This window comes from Mesitornis unicolor, unplaced genomic scaffold (genome assembly GCF_000695765.1).
Source record: "Mesitornis unicolor isolate BGI_N332 unplaced genomic scaffold, ASM69576v1 scaffold32424, whole genome shotgun sequence".
In the NCBI taxonomy this organism is placed as follows: Eukaryota; Metazoa; Chordata; class Aves; order Mesitornithiformes; family Mesitornithidae; genus Mesitornis; species Mesitornis unicolor.
In genome coordinates, this window is record NW_010179934.1 from 6608 (window position 1) to 28497 (window position 21890).

The following is a 21890-nucleotide window of genomic DNA, read 5'->3' on the forward strand; positions in this document are numbered from 1 at the left end:
AGGCAATGCATAATATGGTCAAATGACCATAAGTAGAGTAACTGTAATCGTTGTGAATGGCAACCTGCATTTCTCTATTGGGGATTTACACTAGAGGGAAGAGCATATTCTAGGAACTCTACAAACAGCTGGATTAACAACTCTGGCCAAGAGCATTAGGAAGATTAGAGATGGTGTAACACTTTCTGAATCACAAAGCAATATGTCTTTCTCGTGATTACAGAACAGGTTCAGATCTCCTCTCTAAAGCACGTGCCTATACACAAAACCTACCTGCACAAAAGTTAATTTAGTCAGAGGTTTGATTTCTACCCCCCTCGCATTTGTAAACTTGATGTGATTAAAAATAAGTAAATAGATGTGGCCTTCCTAGAGTTTTTCCTTTAAAAGTGATTGCACTATCTGAAACACACTGTACGTTGCCCAGCGCGGGCAATTCTTGTGCTGCTGCAATGCTTTGTATACCTGGAGTGCAGTGCACAGACTTGACTCTAGCACTCACGTTCTGACCTATAAGCTGTTGCTTAGATGGATGTATATTGAGAAAAGTTTTCTGATGTTGTAAGATCTCCATCAAATTCACAGCAGTCTGTACTGTCAAAGTATGTGAGTGATCTGACTGAAAGAAAATGCTCCTGCTTACCAAAAAGGTAAAATTAAATAAAAGCTGCATGACCTGTTCTTCAAAGTGACTGGTGGTGTTTTCTTATCCTGCTGTATTTTGTAGTATTCTTGTGTTTCAAAATGTGCACAAAGGGCACCTTTGTTTTCTGCTCCGTGCTCATGTGCCAGCCCCTCAGGCCATGCAACTCACCCAGTCATGTGTTACAAATAACAGCCTCCAGTTCTGAGGAGCTGTGAATTTTTTTTTTGAGCCAACAGCTTAGTCTCTTGCAACCACACAGGGTTAACGAGGTATCCATATATATACACACACATATCCTAATTTTCCATGTATATATTACCTATAGATCTCTACATGTAACACAATAAAAAGTTACACAATAAAATTTATTTAAAAAATATTCAAGAACTTAACATTTCCAAACTGTTTCACACATGGACACATCTCCAACCTGGCCTCAATTAAAAGCATTTTTCTAAATGGTATTCTAAAAGAAAGAAAAAACACCAAACAAAAAAATCAGCTATGCAGAAGAGAGTGAGCAAATACAAATTTCATGGATGTTAGCTACCAACTTGGGTAAAGCACCATCTGGCAAGACAAACAGCCCCAAAACATGGAGCCTCAGCACTGGCAGCGAGAGAACACTCACTAAAGCATCAGTAAGTTTTCCCAGTTTTGCAAGTCATTCTTTCCTGCTCTGTAGTTTCTGGGCTTTCTTGGCTTTCTGCTCATATCTTGAAACCGTGGATACACCATCCGCAAACTTGGTCTTGAAGAGGACATTTGCGTTGTTAAACATTCCATCTTTCAAGGACACCACAATAAACTAAAACAAACCAGAAAGCTTGAAGTAAGTGCTGCCATCCAAATAAATTTGTGCAACATTAGAAGAGGCTTCTAAAAAGAGGATTCCTTTTACTTTATTTGGCTAATATCCTGGTAGTAATGCTTACAAAAATACTTTAAACATAACTGAAGCCCAAAAGAATGTGCTAGGCTGGTTTAACATACACCCACAGGCCAGACATTTCCTGCAGCTAGATGTCCGTAATCCCAGCGCTGGCCATGGTACAATTCTGTACCATTCACGTGTACATGTACACGTACATTCACAGTGTATCCATCACTGGAAAAAAACGTTGCCACAGATTTTGTAAGAATACAATAATCTAAAGATACTGCTCAAATTATTTTACAATACTGGTAACAAATGTTCGCCTCCCCTCTCTCATAACTTGGAAAGGTCACATCCAAACACCAAAAAGAGACAGGTACTGCCTTTCACTGAAAGTTTTTTCAGTTTTACAGATACCTTTAATGCATATGCCACAGTGATACAGAGATTCTTTCCACTAGTACATCAACAGGGTCAAAAATAAAACAGAAAATATTTTTTAAGCTGAGGTTAAAGAGCTCTATAAAAAAAAAAAAATCAGGATGTGGGTCATGCCTGAAATTTATGTTACAGATATTCTTCCCTATTACTACCTGGTTTTTAGGCAGTGCAGCAACAGCTTACATTAAAATGTAATGCTCAGAAGTTTCACAATTGCCATGTCATCAGTGTAACTTCTAGCTGGAACAACTTAGAAATACAACAAACATCTCTGGAATAAAACATTTGAACAGCTGAGACCCCCCCTAGTATCAGAGTGCCTCAACAGATGATCACAATAGTTTCAAGATTATACCTGAGAGTGTCTGAAATGAGCTTGAAGCATCCGTCCAATATTCTCGGTATGAGAGAGATCAAGGGCTGCATCCACTTCATCCAGGATGTAAATTGGAGCAGGTTTGAAGAGAAGGATGGATAAGATCAAGGACAAGGCAACCAATGATCTAGTACAGAGAAGAAGAAAGTTATGTTTTATCCTCCTGTTTGAGAGATTTTGGCTTAATAAAACAGTTGTTTCATAGTTACAAAATGCTCTCTCAAAAGCAGATTCATGCTATGAGTTCTGAAGAGACAGAACTACAGCTTCTGCCACAACTTCTGATTTCAAAATGTGAAGTCTTCTGCCAGAAATGACAGATGCTACTTGCTCTTTTATCAGAAGATGAGATTAGTTGAGTGATGATATTTAAAGTCATACTGTTGCTTTACCTATTTTCAATTCTGAGTTTTGCAGTGCTGTTTTTCAACAAACACTTCTTGAAGTATTCTGTGCTTCAGAAAATTCTGTATCTGTATCTCACCTCTTCCTAAATTCTGTTTCTACTTTTCAATTTGACGGATTTTTCCTTACAAGTTGCAAAGAAGCACATACCCTACAGAGTAGCTGTAATCACTGGAAAAGAAAACTGTCACCATGGCATTACTTTGGCACTGAGGCAGAACTTGTCTATGGAGATTTCTGAGATTACAACTCAAAGGGTGTAGCATTTAATTCAGCAGAACCTCAGTACTACCTAGAGTTAAATGCAGTTTTCTCACCACTGAATTCTTTTACTCTATGGAGTAAAATTTCGTCTGTTAGAACAATGCATTGCTTAGCATCCGGTAAGTCAGATTCCTCTTTGAGCTGAACTGAATTAATAATGCCTTCAACATTAAGTACTCAGGTTGGAAGGAGACAGAGTCCCTGTCTTGACCAGGGAAAAGATTCATTTTTTGCTTTTCTGAACTATAAAGAGCTAGATGTGTCAATCATATACACAACATCAGCAGAAAACAAAAAAAATACAAAGTTCACCAACCTTTGTCCTCCACTAAGTTCTCTTAAGTTTTCTTTCCAGGTGTTTCCTAAGGCAACCCTGAACTCCAGACCATCCAAGATATTCTCAGTATTAGAGGCTACCAGCATAGCTCTGGCTCCTGGCAGAAGTGTTGAGAAAATTGAACCAAAGTCTTCATTCACCTAAAGTCAGAGCATATGTATGTACATTATTTGGATCCAGAGCACAAATGGTTTAATATTAGTGGTGAGCTGTACTATGCTCTAGATGTCTTGTTCAATTTAACCCAATGACTTCTTATACCTTGAATATTAGCACATGCAGGATAGTGAGAAAATATTAGCACACAGAATCTTTTATTTTCTCTGTACTGAAAAAAGAAGGGATAAAAATATATTGAGGGATACACACACACACACACACACACACACACGTATAAAATACGTATTACACACATACATACACATATATACATGTATATATATGAATGACATCTTATACTAAGCATTTTAGGAGGATCAAATGAAAAAAATAAAGGAAGGCTCTTCTTAATGCTATCAGTCAGGGAAATGGTTATGCCCTACCTTATTAAGTGGTAAATTGTGATTTCTCCCAATTATAGGACTATTAAAAGTACAAGCACCTTGTAACAGGCACATAGTGGCATCCTCCCCACCCCTTTTCTTCCCAGGATTACCTAAGCAATGTCGAGGTATTGGATGGGATGCAACCTTGTAAACATAGATTAAAATTTCCGATGTCAAGGAATGCATCCGAGAATGCACTTACTCCATCATCCATGATGCTTTTAAATGTAATTGACTAATTTTTGCCAAACAAGATTTTGCAATGAAAAGGTACCGTTTTGTCAGTGATATCTTCAGTATGGGCAGTAATAATTAAAACCAATACTTAATTTCTGAGCAATTTATTCTCCAATATAATCAGTCTTCTCAAAGGCCAAAAAGTAAAACTTCTCCTGGTACAGTAGTAAAGAAGGTGTCAAGAGCTTTCCATGTAGAAAGGAAAAACTTTATACTTTTGTTATAGTTTGTGATAGCAGAGAACTAGTGAGAAGGCAGAGTGCTTAGGTAACAGAAACCTAAATCAGCTGTTGCTCCATACCAATATTGCCTATTCTAATCAGTGGCAAGAACAGTAGCCCAGGCCCCCGGCCCCATGTTGTATGGGGCTACACAGAACCAGAAGATTTTAAGTCTGGTCAAATACTGGTTTAAGCACATGAAAAGAAAAATAGACTGTATCATTTTTTCGTCCATTTGTTCCTTGTGACAGACAATGATTTTTACTAAGCCAGTAGCTGAACCGTCCTTAAATTTTTGTGGGCGCTAAAAGGGAATGGTAGTTTTGCAGGTTTTAACTGTATCTTTACAATTCTCAGAGAAGTCACATCTTATTCTCAAAAGTGAGATGTAACAGGAGAAATGAAGTGGTTGTGTTGTAATTTAAATACTAAGCAAGGGAGATTAGTTCTGGAAACAGAATTTTTTTTTTCAATATGGACATATACAAAACAGTAACCTAAGATAAATCTGATCCTCTGCTAAAATGTGAAGATTAGATTTCAAGTATCCTACCTTTTTCCAAGCAATATTTAAGGCTTCTATTTTCTTCTGATCAAGCTCATGAATAGTTTCAATAATTATTGCCTTGTCTTTCTCAACAATTCTTTTCTTTTCCATTAAGTCATTGTACTGGTGCAATAAGAAGAAAAGATTTATTTCAATGAACTCTGTGCTCAAATATATTTTGTTCTGATGTCACAATTTCACTATCATTTTTGTAACCATGACATAGCCATTAACCACAAGATCGAAATCCAAAGCATTAATCTAGCTGTATGCAATATTTAAGTTTTAGCATACAACCCCAGAGCACCTTCAAGCTATCATGCTTGAAGATGAACAGTTTTTTGATCCACAGCCTTTGATAATGTAATTCTCAGATACTGTAACAGATATCGCAAAGCTTGCCTAATGCTGCTGCTGCTGAATTAGGATGGACTGGGGTGAGGAAGAATCAAATTATTCTTTTTACCATCCAAAGTCAAGATTATGCATACTCAAGAAAACTAGTGCACAAGCAAATAGTTAAAAAATGCAAGATTAATATGAAAGGTTTCCTGCTGTTTCATGAAATATGTTTCATGTTTTTTGGTGTATTCAGAAATAGAGCACGTGAAAATATAAACCCTCGTTATACATAGCTCCATATACCAAACCTGCCCAATCTTGAAAGGGTAAAGCACAGAATGTTTACCTTCTCCTCTGTCACAGAAAACATATGCATAGCTTTCGGGTTCACAGCTTTTCTCAGTTTCCATTTCTGCTCCTTCAATTTCTGCAGCTTCTCATGTGTGACTTCAGCACTGTTATCTTTGAAGTCATACGCTGTGTTTGGCTGACCAAAATATAGTTTCTCTGAAGCTATCCACTTATGATCTTTCAGCATTTTGTTCACCTGTAAACAAGAAGATATGTGGAGGCTTTTTTTTTTTCCTTCTCAAATGTGAATAAAAATAGTTAAAAAGAAAAAAACTAACCAACAATATCTTGAAATTACACTAATTCTCGTATTTCAAAGTATCACAGGTGTGCACCTTTACAGTGCTTCATATGATTTCCAAAACTGTAGGTGAAATGAAGATTTTAAGGGAGCTTTCACATATACCCATCACGTTTATTTGGAACATGTTTTTCTATATCTAGACTAAGCCATTGTCAGTAAACCTCATGATATGCTTCTTTAATTAGTTACCTAATTTGTCCCTACAGTCAGAACATTCTTCTCATGGATCACTTTCTCACTGTATGGACTCTACTAGTCCATATTGATAAGCTCTGTTACAATTTACAATTTCCACCCCCTCCTCCTGGGATAAAACTTTTCACATTAAGAGCTGCAAATATGATGGTGCTTATTAAAAAAAGACAACCAACAACGACCAAAAAAAGCACCAAAAAAACCCCCACAAAAAACGGCTATTTACTCTGCATGTCACAAGAGAAATAACCACTCAGTCACAAGATGCAAGGAAAAGCACAGTTCTGAAATACCTTGTCAGCAGCATCAGCAGCCTCTTGTTCATGTATGCTCACGTTGTGTTCTAATTCTTTAACCTGAAGCTGCATTTCATTATTTTGTTCTCTGTATTTTTTCATCTCTGCAGATTTGGCTTCAATTTCTTTATTCTGTAACATAATTGTTCCCTTTTGCTTGGCCACCATGCTCTGTGATTGCTCTACAGATTTCTGAAAAGCAAATCAATCAGCCATTTATTAGCTTCTTTTAAAGGCTGGTGTTAGTTATTAAGAGAGACAGACACAGCAAGGAAGGAGGAAAAAATTCACATATGGTAACAAAGCCAAATAACTACCTAGGCTAAACATAACTGTGTGCTGACAAGAAAATCCAAACAACAAAATACACATCATCATTTGAGATTTAGATGATCACATCTACAGTAACAAACACAGATAATGAAACACACTATTTGCTTTTACCTTTGTCTTAGACACCTCAGCTTCCATAGCATTAACTTGATCCTGGTAGGATTTGATTGCTTTAACTGCAGCCTCTATCCGCTGTTCATAAGAGTCAAGTTCTTGTTTTAGCTCTTTAACTTCCAGAACTAAAGTTTCCATTTCCTAGAGAGATGTTTTCAAATTTACTGTTATACTTCAATAGAAAGAAGTTAAGATTCAGTTAGACATAGTAAATGCTGTATAAGTTTAACAGTACCCATTCTTCAGCAAGGGGGCAATCTCACAAAAAAAAAAAAAAAAAGTATCAGCAATTTCTTCAGCAGTGACTACAGAGTAATATATTAAGTTATAAAACTGACAGTATGAAGACTTCAGGAGAATCAAAGCTTCTGATTACTGCAACCACTTTTGACACTGAAAAAATTAACAATGAAGTTTAAGTTTTACCTGCTGCTTTTTTTTCATTTCTTCGCTTGAATCATATGCCTTTTTCTTGGCATGATCTAGTTTCTGCTGGGCATTGTTTAGTCCTTTTTGATGTTCTGCTCCTTCATTTTTCATTTTATTCTGTAATAACTTGTATTTGTCTTCTGCTTTCTTTTTTGTCTCTTCATTTTTCTTTAATGTCTCTTCACACTCCGCTGAATCAAGAAGTACAGTACTAAGACGGGGCCTTGTTCTTATCTTTACATTTACATCCTGAACTCTAAATGAAATACATGTATCTGCCTCTAACATTAAAAAGTCGTCATACGTTTGCTACCTACTGTAGTCAGTTACTTCAATGATTACTCTAGGACAGTATGCTGTTGTTAACAGTTCTTGGCAGGGCACCAAATAGAAAACCAGTCATTAAAACTAAATAAAATAAGCTTTCTTTTTTTTTTTTCCACAGAGGCAAATACATATCAAATCATAGGATCAAGAAGTAATTCATCAGATGGCTACCTAGTAATATATTACCTCATCCTTTGAATACCAGGTCTACATAAGTATCACTTCTGTCCACCTTTTTATTTTAGATGTTTTACTTATTGCTGCATCTGCTTCCTTTTACATTTTTCCTTAGCTATATGAACAGTACTTCTTTCCAATGCCTTCTTGTTACACCAACTATTTGTATTGCTAATGTTAAACTTCTAAAGAAACAGATGGCTTGGAAAAAAACAAAGGTTACTCAAATAGGAGATTAAATCCATTTTAAAACTTCCTTGCAAAGTCATTTTTCCTATACTTCCTTAAAGTATATAAACCACTTAATAATAATATAACCTTTACTACAGTAGAATGACCAAACCCACTATGAATCACCTCTACAGAAGCCTACTGTGATTCTGTACTTGTTACATATTCCAAAATACAAAGCTGGTATTTTCCAAGCTAAAAAATACTTTCTTCTTAAGCAAAGATTCTGCTTCTCAAACAGCCAAGCATCCATCTCATTCTCAGCAATTAGTTTTCAGTCAAAAGATTAAGAATATATGTGTTACCAATGGTTTTCTTCAGGGCAAGCAGCTCTTCTTCGTGTTTGTGATAAGCACTTCCTTGAAGTTTCAACTGCAACAGCCCTGCTTCCTCAGACTTTGCATCCAACTGCTGCTTCAGTTGCTGGTACCTTTGAAGACAGTAATGATACACACTGCTATAATGAGGGGCACCCAGCACTTCAGTTTCAAATAAGTAGGTATAGAAATAAGTAGATAAATACTTATATTCCCATTCTAGCGTGAGATACAATGATGACTCTACAGTCATTAAAAGTCATAAATAAGCATAAGTGTGCAAAAGTCTGATATAATTTTAATAGCAATTGTGAAGTTTGTAGGTATGTCATTACACATATTATGTTATGTAGCCCCGATATTAAAAACTAACAAATGCAACACAAGGAATTTGGCAACAATTCAGAGCTCGTGTTTTTCCAACCAGCAGCATGACAGATGCTAGGCTAAAGCATTGAAGAAAAAAATATCTAAAAGCAAAACTATGACCGTGCTTTTGGTCATACTTCTGGAACTCTATTACAACTCAAAATAATTTGAAAAATAAATCCACCTGGTAGATAGCATATTACACTGCCCTTTCTCCTCATGGGATTTTTACAAAACTGACTACATGCATTTTTATATTCCATCTTTTATCTCCATTAATAGAGTAGCTGAAAATGAAATATACTTAAAATTATTTAACTTAAATCCTTACTACAGTATCACACAGATATTTAGTTTCTCAGAAGAAAAATACGAGCTATCACAAATTGAAATTCTGTATGGGTGTTACAATACACAACTGGAACAGATCTATTCTTCAGTAGAGTCCATAAAACCTTGGAAAACTTCAAGTGATTTCAAGTACCCATCATTGTATGCCATTTTTTTCATGTATCACCAAAAATAAAGTTTTCTTACGTGTGTTATCTAAAAGCTAAATTTGCTTGCTTATTTCTGTACTTAAAAATAAAAATGGAGGGAGGGAGAGAGAGGAAGGGAATAATTTTCTGCATATAACAATTCCAATTAGCCCCATGCCCTTCAAAAATATGTCTTTATGTTACATTTATTCAGTCACATAAGATAAGTGGCAGACATTTTATAGGGCAAACCATACTTTTCAGCAACTTTCTCCAAGTTTGCCAGCTTATTCTCTACAGTCTCAAGTTCAGATTCCTTTGTCTTCAGTTCTGCTCCAACATCTTTCATTTCTTGAAGTTTTGACAATATTGGTGCAGCCTGTGAACACGCCCCTGTTCATTTAAAAAAAACCAAACGAAAGTTAGGCTAATTGGAATTAGACTAGTGGATTCACCAGTGGAAAATTCTAAATATTAATAAGGATGCAGGTTGATGATCTGTTTTATTTACAAAACAGAAAGGCAGCTAGGCTAAACTTACAGAATTCAGTTCTGCAGACTTTGAATGTACACATGCATTTCTTGTTATATCAACTAGCTTTTCATAATTTATAAAATTACCTCAAATTAATTATTAATTACTTCAAGTAGTGTTTGAATTCAAAGCACTCTCCTTCAAAAAGGATTATGTAGCTAAATAAGATTTAAGTACTTAAGATCTAAACTACTTTATGCAAATAGTTTGGCATTAGTTTTTCCACAGTCTTATTTCAGATCAATACTGACAAATCTTTGCTTAAACAGATCATACGATTCCCAGCATGAGTCTAAACAAAAAATTACTGTCCATTTTTATAAAAAACATGCAGAGCAGTAAACCATATTATTATATGAATAAAACCAGCAATTGCCTCCATGCAGAATGCCCTGCGGGTCAAATATATCTCCATCAAGTGTAACACTTCTCATCATTATTCTTCTGTGAAAGGTCACTTTCTTAGCATTATCCATGTCATTACAGACCAGTGTTGTTCCAAATACATATTCCATTGCTTTCCGCAGTTCAGATTCATATTCAACCAGAGAAAGGGCTAAATCCAAGTTACCATGACCAGCCTAGAAATCAAATGAAATGCAATTAGGATGCCTTAAGTTATAAGAATTTTCAAATTTTATTTGCCTTCTCTTGATAAAAACAATTTCTAAAAAATTATTGAATATTAATACTATTTCAGTCAAAAGTGGAATAATTAATATCCATTTAAACATCTCACAGCTGAAAGGATACAAAGGAAAAAAAGAAAATCAAGATACCCTCAAACACTATAGAAATTCTTATTAGTATAACCATTAAGAAGCCCATGTTCTTAGCAAAGAAACAAAATGAAAAAGATTCACAAGGAAAATAGTGTATTTATTTACATACCAATGTTTGGGCCAAATTGACAGTGTCTTGTCCAGCACACCTGGCTGAAACTTTGTTCAATGGAATGATGGTGTATCGACGCTTTAGTTCACCCTTTCCTAAAAGCTTTCTGCCAGTAACCTCAAACGAGAAGAGTTACAAAACATACCTAAATACACAATTGATTTTGTAAAGTAAGACAACTGGGCATTGCAAGAGAAATTTATAGTTGCCAGTAATTACACATGACTTTCTTGACCTAATTTAAATATGTACATGGGTGCAAACCACCTCTGAAGCATTCAATAACAATGCACATGCTTCCTAATGCTGAATCACACAACCTCATCTTAAGATTCAGAATTCTGTGTAAAAGTAATAGGCATACCTCTGTGTCCACAACAATGTTGTAGAGCTTGCCTCCAGCTGCTGCTTCTAGGGCTTTTGCTTTGGATAGATCTTTCACAGTGATAAGAGATGCAACAAGGCCTTTCACATGGTTTGGATCCCAACTTTTTTCTGGATGCCTTAAAATAAATTTAAATTATGATAATAACATCTGTTTCTCTCCCACACATCTTAAAAAATTTATATTTAAAAACTTATACTGCTTTTTATATTGGTATATTAAGTTCTAAATCTATCAGAAAAACAAACAAACAGAAAATGGTTAAATTAAATACTTCAGGGCAAGAGACTTCCCAATAAAGACTCAGTTACAGACATTAGAAGAATGTCCTTCCTTATGGTACAATATGTTCGCACAATTTTCAACTGATTTTTACTATAGGTCCTATTGTCACTATAGGAATATGTTCAGACTGATTACATAAGCAAATACTTCTGGGAATACATATATTTGATTGGTGGAGACAGAATGTTGACCTCCACAGCGCAAGTTTACTCACAGTCCTCAGGCAGGGCTCTGAAAAGTAGTAATTTTTTTTTGCAGTTTAGACATTTGGATTCTAAGGCTTTAGCTAGAAGTTGAGTTATGGCTTGCAAACACTGTTATACAAAACTTTGAAATTCCAGTGATTTTGTTAAGGCTGCCATTTAAGAATGACTGCACCACTTTCCCTGCTGTCCATTAATTCAGTTAACATTTCCTGACTTCTTCCCCACCTTCACTTGCATCTCAGGTAAAACAGTCATTCTTGACTGGCAGTAAAAGGAAAGCAACAGCTAAGCAACCAACAGAATTATCCTCTAAGTCCCATAAACTACACATAAAATACCCCAAAAGGCACTCTCAAATGTCTTTTAGGATCGCACTAAGATCTTACTTGTATTCAAACTGCAGTTGAGGAAACCTTGCCATTAAGCCTTCATACAATTGTCTCAGTTGTCTGATGTCAGAAGTCAATGTCTTCTTTTTCGCTAGAAGTGTTTCTTTGTCTTTTTAAGAGTTGAACAGAAACAGTAGATAAACATCCAGAGCACAGAAATCTATTCGCTTTAAGATTGATACACTACATTGTTCTTTATATATATATATATATATGAATGAAAAAATACTTAATTGAAAGACTTTCTAAATTTTTTGTAAATTGCCAGTTTAGACAAATTAACACCATCACAATACCAAACATGAAAAGAAAGTTTAAAGTACAATGTGCTTCTCTGAATGTCATTCTGAAATATCAACTTACAGTTATGAGTAGCTTCTGCAACAGATGTTACCTGGAATGAGCAATGAATTTAAGTGTTTTAGGTAGGGAAAACCAGGAAGGAACTGGGAGGTTGACCACTTTTTCCATCAAAATTTTAGGTGGAATTTGAATTTTCCATCACACTTCAAAAGGTTTGGCCTAAAGTTTATAAAATCAAATTATTTAAAACTATTTTGTGGTAGACAAGACCTTGCAGAGCTTTGACCGGAGAATTTTCTTTGTGCGTGATGAAAAAGCCTCCAAAAGCCAGTAGGGCAGACTAGAAGAGGACATAGCCAGGGCAGATGACCCAAGTGACACTCTAAACCACATGAAGACACGCTCAGCGAAAAAAAAAATAAGAAAAAGGAGGAGGGGAAGGGGCATTCATTCTTAAAGTGTCTGTCTTTCAGACCAGCCACGACATGCACTGAGGCCCTACTCCCTAGGAAGTGTCTGGATATCACCTCCTGATGGGAAGTGAGGAGGAAAACTGTTTTCCTTTGCTTCTGTGTCCATTAAACTGGCTCCAAGATGGACCCACTGCTGGCCAAGGCCGAGTCAATCAAGTGATGGTGGTAGCGCCTCCGTAATAACATATTATAGAAGGGATAAAAACTGCTGTGGAAACAGCAGCCAGAGAGAGGAGTGAAAATATGTGAGAAAAACAACTCTGTAGACACCAAGGTCAGTGATGAAGGAGGCAGAGGAGGTGCTCCAGGCCATGGAGCAGAAATTCCCTTGTAGCTTCTAGTAAAGACCATGGCGAGGCAGACTGTCCACCCTGCAGTCCATGCAGGTTAACAGTGGAGATCTCCACCTGCAGCCCATGGAGGACTCCACACCAGCACAAGCAGATGTGCCCAAAGGAGGCTGTGACTCCATGGGAAGCCCATAGTGGAGCAAGCTCCTGGCAGGAACTATGGACCTGTGGAGAAAGGAGCTGACACTGGAGCAGGCTTGCTGGCAGCACTTGTGACCCTGTGGGGGACCCACACTGGAGCAGTCTGTTCCTGAAGGGCTGCACCCATGGAAGGGACTCATACTGGAGCAGTTTGTGAAGAACTGCAGCCCATTGAAAGGACTTGTTTTGGAGCAGATTGTGAAAGACCACCTAACATGGGAAAGATCCCACACGGGAGCTGGTGAAGAGTGTGAGAAGGGAGTAGCAGAGACAAAGTGTGATGAACTGACCCAACCTGCATTTCCCACCCCCCTATACCAATTGGTGCTGATGAAGTAGAGAAAATCAGGAATAAAGTGGAGCTCAAGAAGAAAGGAGCAGTGGGGGAAAAGGTGCTGTCAGGATTCTTCCTATTTCTCATCATTCTACTCTGATTTGCTTGGTAATATATTAAATTAATTTCCCCAAGTCAGGTCCTTTTTGCCTATGACAGTAATTGCTGAGTGATCTCCCTCTCCTTCTCTCTACTCACAAGCCTTTTGCTGTATTCTTTCTTTTCTCTCCCCTGTCCAGCTGAGGAGGGGAGTGACATAGTGGCTTGGTGGGCACTTCGCAGCCAGTGAAGGTCAATGCACCCCACTTCTACATTCCTTTTCAGATTCTCCCAAAATTATGCTCCAGAAATCTGTACAGACCTCCATAGTTGAGCTTCTTTATTTGGTTCTCTATTTGTTCTTTCGCTTTTTGGACAGCTTTAAGTGCTTCTTGGTCTTTCTTGTACTCTCCATCCGTCTTTTTAACTTCAGCTTGTTTTTTCTTTAATTCTTGCTGTGTATAACACAGCTTCAGTTGAGTCTGTAATGAGTAAGAAAATATGGAAGCAGAAGATCTTCAAAGAGAATCTTGCAGGCGCAGGTTTAGAACACCTGCACTAACAAGGTGCTCATACAAACTGTAAAAGTTTCTACTGGTTGCAGAAATCCCAGAAAGCAGCCTTGGCTTTTGAAAGTAAGGGCACAGATGATTTACAGTAACTCATATTAGCATATGAATAGTGTCTGAGAAGAAACAAGGTGGAACAAAGCTGTCCTTGCTATTTTCCCCAAAAGAAATTTTGATTAAATGAGACAATCAGGGTACACTTTAAAATTTGAAAATTTAAATTCTACCATGAGAACTACCCCAGCAAAGACAAAAGAGGTGGCACCTATCACAGTCATGTGACTAGCACACAATTTAACTGAGGAAAAAATAGTTTCTTCTGAACTCTCCTGCTCACAGTCCCAGGCATATTTATTTTGATTCAGTTAAGGTTTACTGTAGAAATCTCTATGGTATGAATATATATCATGGACAGCAGCCCTAATTTCTTCTTATTCAGTACTGTCAATCATTAGAGTACTGTGAGTCCTACTTTATGTATCAAATGCCAGTTTCTGTAATTCCTCACAGCAATATTATAGCTTTTCATTATTTGTTTATATCTGTGCAAGGTTATTTTAATTTTTTAATTATCTATTTTATCAAAAAGTCACCTTAATGCATATGCCAACTTGTAAAATAACTTCCATCAATATTCTGCATATTTTTTCACTTACCTTTCAAGGGTGTGTCATTTAGTTTGTTTTCAAACAATTTTCAAAAGAAGCAGGAACACTGGTCTACAACAGGCAGAGCTTTTATATTTACCTGTTCAACCTCTGTAACTGCAGCACTGAAATCATTTTTGCAGGCTGTCATCTGCCCAGAAATAGTAGATTCTTTCCCACTGTTATTTTTGGACAAGCCAGCAGATACAGCATTAAAATGCTGTTGTGCTTCATCTAAAGCACATGCATCTTTTTCACTTGCTTCCTGTAAAGCATTTAGTTCTTTCTCCATCTTCTTTTGCTCTTTCTCCTTCAACACTAATGTTTTAGAATTCTTCAGCAAAACAAAGAACAAAAACAAAAAAAGGAAGATAACATGTGAGTCCCATTAAATTAAAATTCATGTCGTTTGGAGGAGGAGCTATGAATAGTTTCATCAACTACATTTCTACAGCTCTTTATCAGATTTTGTGATCTTACAATTCGTCTTTGCACATTTTCAAGTGTGTATTTGCCCCATGAGTGCACTGAAGTTCTATGGAAAGATGAAATACACAAAAAGATGACAATTGCTCAAGAACTAGGAGAAATAGCTTTCTTCCCAGTATCTAAAAAGTAAAATATTCTTCAGTGCTCCTCTTGCATAAAAAAAACATTAACTGTCAGAAATACACAATTTCACCTTTAATTTTAAGAATACCGCATGTCCAGGGAGAATTAGACTTTTGAAGCAACAGAGATCTCTCCCAAGCTTAATAGAAGGTTGGCAATCATAAAAAGTAGCACTTGCTTTGTATATGCACATGTTTTTTTCTAATGGGAATGTACTACCTATGTTGCACAAATCAAACTGTAATTTACACTTCACATTTGTTTCTGCTTTCCTCATCTAATTCCTGCCAATCATAAGATTTTTCTTGTCATAATAGGTAAGAAAAACAGCTGTCCCCTCAATCAGAATTAATTTAGCATTCAAAGAAAACTATAAACAAAGGTCTTACCTCCTGCATACTTTTCATAAGTTCTTTGTGCTTACTCTGTTCAGCTTCTAAGTTTTGCTTCTTGAGATCAAGGGCACTTTGTGCTTTTGCATTGGCTTTCTGAACTTCTGTAAGTTTATCTTCCAGTGAACGGAGAGTACCATCAAATTTCTACAATCAGAAATAAAATAAATTTAATTTAGCCTAAAAACTGATACAGTATTTGTAATATTTCATCTTCTGTTCACAGCTATACATAGAAGAAATCAATATCTGATTAAGTAAGCAGTTAAGATTTGAATGCAAACAGGTCAGAACATCTCTTCTCTGTGAAATCCAAACTAACTTGAAGCCACTACTGAAGATCCACACCATCCTACATCATGGCACACTGTCTCTGTACAAAAACTGCATGTAGGCATTCAAAGACCCTATGGAGCACCCTGTATCTAACCAAACTTACTGCCCCTAAAACTGAGGTCAGTACTGACTTTCTTTAAACAAGGGCTTCCTACTTGAAGCATATTTCTTTCGAGACATCAACAAAAAGGGAGAAAAAAAGTCTCTGGCAAAACTTACCACTGAATGCACAGAGTGGAAACACAAGGGCAAACAGCTTCTATTCTTCAGTTATTACTCATTTACAGTAATTGGAAGTAAAGCATTTCAGACAAATGAAAACTTTAAATGCATGCCTTTCAGACAATGGCTAAGAATGACAATGAGCAGTGTATAATATACACAACCCACCAGAAGAAGATAAAAATTCAAAGGTATGTTACATAAGCCAATTATTTTTATAGGTAACTCCTTGTATGCAGATACTCAGATGACTCTGTTCTCACTTACTTCATCCTTTTCCTTTTCCATTTTTTCTATTTCTTCTTGAAGTTGTTTCCCCTTCTTTTCACCTTCAGCCATCGATTCCTGAAGTTTCTTTATATTATCCTGCATTTGCTTTAACACTTCAGCTGAGGATAGCTTTAACTTTTCAGCCACAAAAAACTCATAAGCTATACAGAGGCGGCTTAAATGTTCTATTGCTCGTAATACTTTTTGGTATTCTAGATAGCATGATCGTTCCTGAAAAGACATTAAAAAAACCCAAAAACCACTCTTAAATTTGATGGAAAAATAATATTAAGTAGTACTGTTATAGAAATCTTATAAGCACTTCAACTAACATTACTATTTATAGATAAAACAAAGGATTCTCCATGTCAAGTAATATATTTGGTATTGTACATTGCAGGTCTGCTCAGGAAAGTCTTAAATAAAACAATACTTGAATAATTGATTGCACAGCAAAAATATCACTTGACACAAGCTTTTTAAGCACTAAGATGTTTTTATCTTTTATTTTAATCTACTGCTCTTGTTTTCTTCCTTCTCCCTAGATTCCCCTCCAGGACTTCCTGGAAGTCCTGAATGTCACATTTTCTGTATTTGGTCAGAAGAGAAAATTTATCTCTCTCAAAAGATTCTACAAAGCTTGAAAACATGCTGTTGTTTAGGCTATCACATACTAGTTCAGGGTAGCTGAAAGTATTTTTTTACTTTAAGGGTCTGACCACTCAATTTTTCCATACCTCTCTCAGTTTCAGTAAAGTTGGACTGATCTCCTCATCCAAGACCTGAAACGCAAAACAGAACATTTATATTCAGATTTTAAAAACTCTTATATGTCGACGCATGAATACCTAGTTCCAGGTGCAGAAATTAAATATTCTACAAGTTTAAAACCACACTACACTAGTTATTCATTTATCTTTAACAAATATAAAAGAAAGTGTAGTTTCCAACATGTAGTACCATTTGAATGTGTTTCAGTTTGGCTTCTTTCTTCTGTATGATTTTTTGGGCAGCTACTTTCTTGCATTCGTACATGCTAGTACCAGCCGCTTCTTCAATCATAGATAAAATCTAAAATTAAGCAATGCAACAAAAATTTGGCATTTCTCCTTAAGCTAGACAGGTTAAAATTGAAACTGAAGTGAACATCTCATCTCTCTCTGATACTTTTCTTTTGTTCCCCCCCCCCCCACCTCCAATATGGATTTCCTTGTCATTCAAAACAAATCACTAAAAATTCAGGAAAAAACCCCAACTTTCTTGGATCATACCTGTGTCACAACAATCCCATGCAATGATGCAGACTTGGGGATGTTTGGCTGGAAGGCTGCCCAGCAGAGAGGAATCTGTGGGTACTGGTCAACAGCCGACTTAATGAGCCAGCAGTGCTCAGGTGGCCAAGAAAGCCAACAGCATCCTGGCTTGTATCAGAGATAGCATGGCCAGCAGGACCAGGGAAGTGATCTTTCCCCTGTACTCAGCACTGGTGAGGCTGCACCTCGAGTCCTGTGTTCAGTTTTGGACCCCTACAAGGACATGGAAGCACTGGAGCATGTCCAGAGAAGGGCACTGAAGCTGGTGAAGGGTCTGGAGCACAAATTCTTCTGAGGACCAGCTGAGGGAGCTGGGGTTGTTTAGCCTGGAGGAGGCTGAGGGGAGACCTTATCACCCTCTATTACTACTTGAAAGGAGATTGCAGTGAGGTAGGAGTTGGTCTCTTCTCCCAGGTAAGAAGTGATGGGATGAGAGGAAATGGCCTCAAGCCACACCAGGGGAGGGTTAGATTGGACATTAGGAAAAATTCCATCACTGAAAGGGTTATCAGGCATTGGAAAGGGCTGTTCAGAGAAGTGGTGGAGTCACCATCCCTGGAGGTATTTAAAAGACAGGCAGATGAGGTGCTTAGAGAGCTTGGTGTTTAGAGTTTAGTAGCATACAGGTTATCGTTGGACTTGATGATCTTAGAGGCCTTTTCCAATGAAATGATGCTATAATTCTTACCTCTGGTGGCTTCATATTTAGAACTTTGGTAATTCGTCCCTGGTGACAGAAAGATAAAAACTAGATTGGTAGTTGTGTGTCATGCAATAGCAAACAACCCAAAACCTCAAACCCAGAAAACCACACTCAACTTTATCCAGCATATTATAAAGCTCAATTCTTATTTTTTTAATACAAGAATAATCAAGTTTACTAAGTTGTTTTGTGCTCGAAAAGATCAAACAAGTCATTTCAAGCAGCAGGCTTGAAATGGCCCTTATATCTTAGGCTCATCCTCCACATTCCTGAGTACCTCCCAGAAGAGTAATGTGTATTATTTTGTTCTAGAGTCTTACTGAGTTGTTGATGTTGATTAAGCTCTTAATCATAGAAAGGCTTTTTTGAGATTTAGCTCATATGGAACTAGGGTGAAGCAGAACAGGTGCAAAATTGCCCTGTTTCCCCTTGCAAATTGGGATAGTTCCATTTGAAACAGTAAATACTGCTGTCTTTTATTATTCCTTGCAAATATTTCAGAGATTTATCTAGTCCTTGTATTTATAATGGTCTTTTAAATTAGTCAGATCTTCCTTTGTTAATTGTGACTTAAGAAATCAGGTATATCAACTTTGTTCAAAATACTGTCTAACATGGAACACACATAACAGGAAATAGAATCTCTGCCTTTTTAGCCTAACAATAAAAGCAAAACTTAAAGGGACAAAAACTAAGCTGTATTGGAAATCTTAACTACTTAACAGACATTTGGTTTTTACTTGATAAGAAGTTGGTTTTCTTTGATTAGGAAATTAAGTGTTCTTCCGTTACCTATCATGCCTCAAATTCAGTGCAACTTCAATTCTTTTAGGATTTTATAAAGATGTGCACAATACCTGCATAATAAGGAAATGGGGGTTATTGACATTTAGTCCAACAGAACAGAAGAGATCCTGCACACGACTGGTTTGAGCATTCACACCATTTATAAGATACTTATTTCTACCTCCAAGGACAACCTGGAGGAGGAAAAGAAATGGAAGAAGCTTGAAGCCATTTAAAAATGACTTAACATTATGAGAATATAAACTGTAACACAGAATAAAAAAATCTGAGCAAATCCCCTATATTATATCTTCGCATACATATATATGCATGCTATACAGAATATCAAAATAGGTCTTGCTGGACTGAAGAGACATTTAAAATATCAATCTAAAACATAAGAAAGATCAGTCATTGAGAGCAATATTGATAGGAAAATTTCCAAACTCCTTAAGATGTCTCCTCAGTTTTTAAAAAAAGAAAGTGACATCTTAATCAGATAGATGAAGGTTTCTTTTGTTTCTGGAGACGAAACGTAACACACAGTTCATGTATTAAGTGGAAAATATGAAAGTAGAAGAAAAAGCCACAAAATACAAAATTATAACTTACTTTAGGAACACTATTTCATTATTATTATGTTTCTGTGCAAGTCCATAGAAAACGTTATTGATATAATACATTTAACAATATTAATTTCCCAAGTAATTCTATTTTTTCTTCTAATACACTGGATCTACTACAGTTTGTGTTACTAACTTCACTGCAGAAGCATTGTGTCAACTGCAAAAACTCAAGAGACTTCAAAAATTACCTTTTCTTTTTTCTTGAAAAGTGATTCTGTTGAGCGCAGTAAAAATGCATACAGGTAATATATGTATAAAGCAATACAGACATTAAAGACTCACCTGCCTAGTGACAGTGATCTCATCACCATGTTCAAATCCAATTGGACTTTGTTTCTTGTCAGAATTATCAAAGATAACAGTCACAGTTGCTTTAGTAGATCCAGCTTGCCCACCTTTGTAAACTAGTTCTTGTACGTTGCGAGCTCTCACCTAAATCCATGGAACAGATAAATACATTTTTTAAAAGAAATTAATTACGCAGCTTCAGTGTGCTACTCTATGTTTTGAAGAAATGAATGAAAATAAAAATGCAGCTCTAGCTGTAGATTTAAGAGTTCATGTCAGAGACTGACATATAGGAGCTGCAAGGTGCTGGTGTTGTAAAACCACAGGCAGAGTGTGCCAGTTTCATTTTTGTGAGCCAAGCTAATTGTTTCTGCACAAGATTTCTGATAAAAACTGAACAGATTTTTTTTAAAAAGCTAGATGACCAGTTCAGTAACTAGTACGTTTCCTTAAAGAGTATTTATTATTCATAATGCAGTTCACAAGGAAATGAAACAGAAAGTGTTCCTTGAAGGTCTGCTGGATTTGAGGGACATGATAAAAAAAAAAATCTCCTGAAGACAAAGATTCAAATCGATGTCAAAGCACACAATTTTTTTATAAGAGTCAAGCTGATATAATCTTTTAAATAGCAGGCACTGCATGAAAACTAGTCTTATTTTTCTCTGATGAACCAGTTTGGGAAGTTTTAAGACCCAATCCAGAAGTGAAGACATTTATGACAAATAAACAAGTTAGTGCCTTTAGCTGCAAAAGATACTTGGCTTGAGGCTGCTACCTATTAAGTGGGTATTTTTAGTCTGATGTTCTAAGCTGCATACTTTGAGCTACTGTATATTGATGACACTGGAATTCAATCTTAATGTAAGAATGAACAAGAATGGCTGAGACTCAGTTTTGTGTAATGAAAAATCCAAAGAAACAAAACTATTTTTTGATAGAAAATCACCACATGAAGTCTTCCATCAGAAGTCACTCAAGAGTAATATGAAACGTTGCTGACAGAAGAAAGGCCTTTCTTCAATGCACCCTCTCTCTTTACCTGTGACAGATTGGCGATTCCCAACAGGAAACAGATTGAGTCCAAGATATTGGACTTGCCACTGCCATTCAAGCCAGTAATGGCATTGAATAATGGGTCAAAGTCAGGAATTTCCGTTCTCTGAGCATAGGATTTAAATCCTTCAAGAATAATTGTCTTGATGTACATATTTTCTGTGCTTCTAGGGGACCACGTAAAGTATTCCACTTAAGAGTACAAAGAAAAGTATCTGCATTATTTTAAAAAAAAAACAACAACAAAAACAAAACAGAAGCAGCAAATGAACGACACTGCATAACAAACAGCTAAAAGTGGGAGAAAAACTGAAAGAACACATGTCTTTTACAATAAAAGGATTACGCATTAATAAATAGAATATTCCAAGTATACCCCAGATTTAGGAAGCATCCCAACAATAATCTGTACTGCAACAATTTTTAGCGACAGAGCTTTACACAATGTTCATCACGACATCTGGATGAAGACTGTGGCATGGTTTCTCACAAAGCTGGCCGTTAGCCCACCAGTCAGTGAAGGAAATGGAAAGGCCCGGATCTTTCAGAACCCGGCAGAATGGGAGCCTCCCTTTT

The 21890-nt window shown here is 36.5% G+C and overlaps 1 protein-coding gene across 1 annotated transcript; it reads right to left on the reverse strand.

The window, feature by feature from the left end:
* Window positions 1-1310: 1310 nt before the first annotated feature.
* SMC2 (structural maintenance of chromosomes 2) lies at window positions 1311-21468 on the reverse strand. Its single transcript, XM_010182951.1, has 24 exons — window positions 21301-21468; window positions 20253-20402; window positions 19416-19538; window positions 18544-18582; window positions 17503-17613; window positions 17280-17324; window positions 16540-16773; window positions 15712-15861; window positions 14811-15044; window positions 13817-13976; window positions 11852-11963; window positions 10954-11092; window positions 10587-10706; window positions 10072-10276; window positions 9418-9553; window positions 8301-8425; window positions 7258-7451; window positions 6829-6972; window positions 6382-6576; window positions 5585-5785; window positions 4903-5019; window positions 3326-3486; window positions 2320-2467; window positions 1311-1454 (listed from the first exon to the last, which is right to left on the reverse strand). The coding sequence occupies exons 1-24, from the start codon at window positions 21466-21468 to the stop codon at window positions 1311-1313; spliced, it is 3555 nt and encodes a 1184-aa protein (XP_010181253.1).
* Window positions 21469-21890: the final 422 nt, after the last annotated feature.

Bases quoted from the DNA above. Each gene is read 5' to 3' on its own strand.
- SMC2 (XM_010182951.1), bottom strand. From the start codon at position 21,468: ATGTACATCAAGACAATTATTCTTGAAGGATTTAAATCCTATGCTCAG. The intron at 11,964-13,816 runs GTCTGTACAGAT...ACTCTTAAAAAG, and splicing joins AAAGAAGCTCAACTATGGAG to ACAAAGAAACACTTCTAGCG. The intron at 3,487-4,902 runs GTAGGATACTTG...CTCTGACTTTAG, and splicing joins TAAATATTGCTTGGAAAAAG to GTGAATGAAGACTTTGGTTC.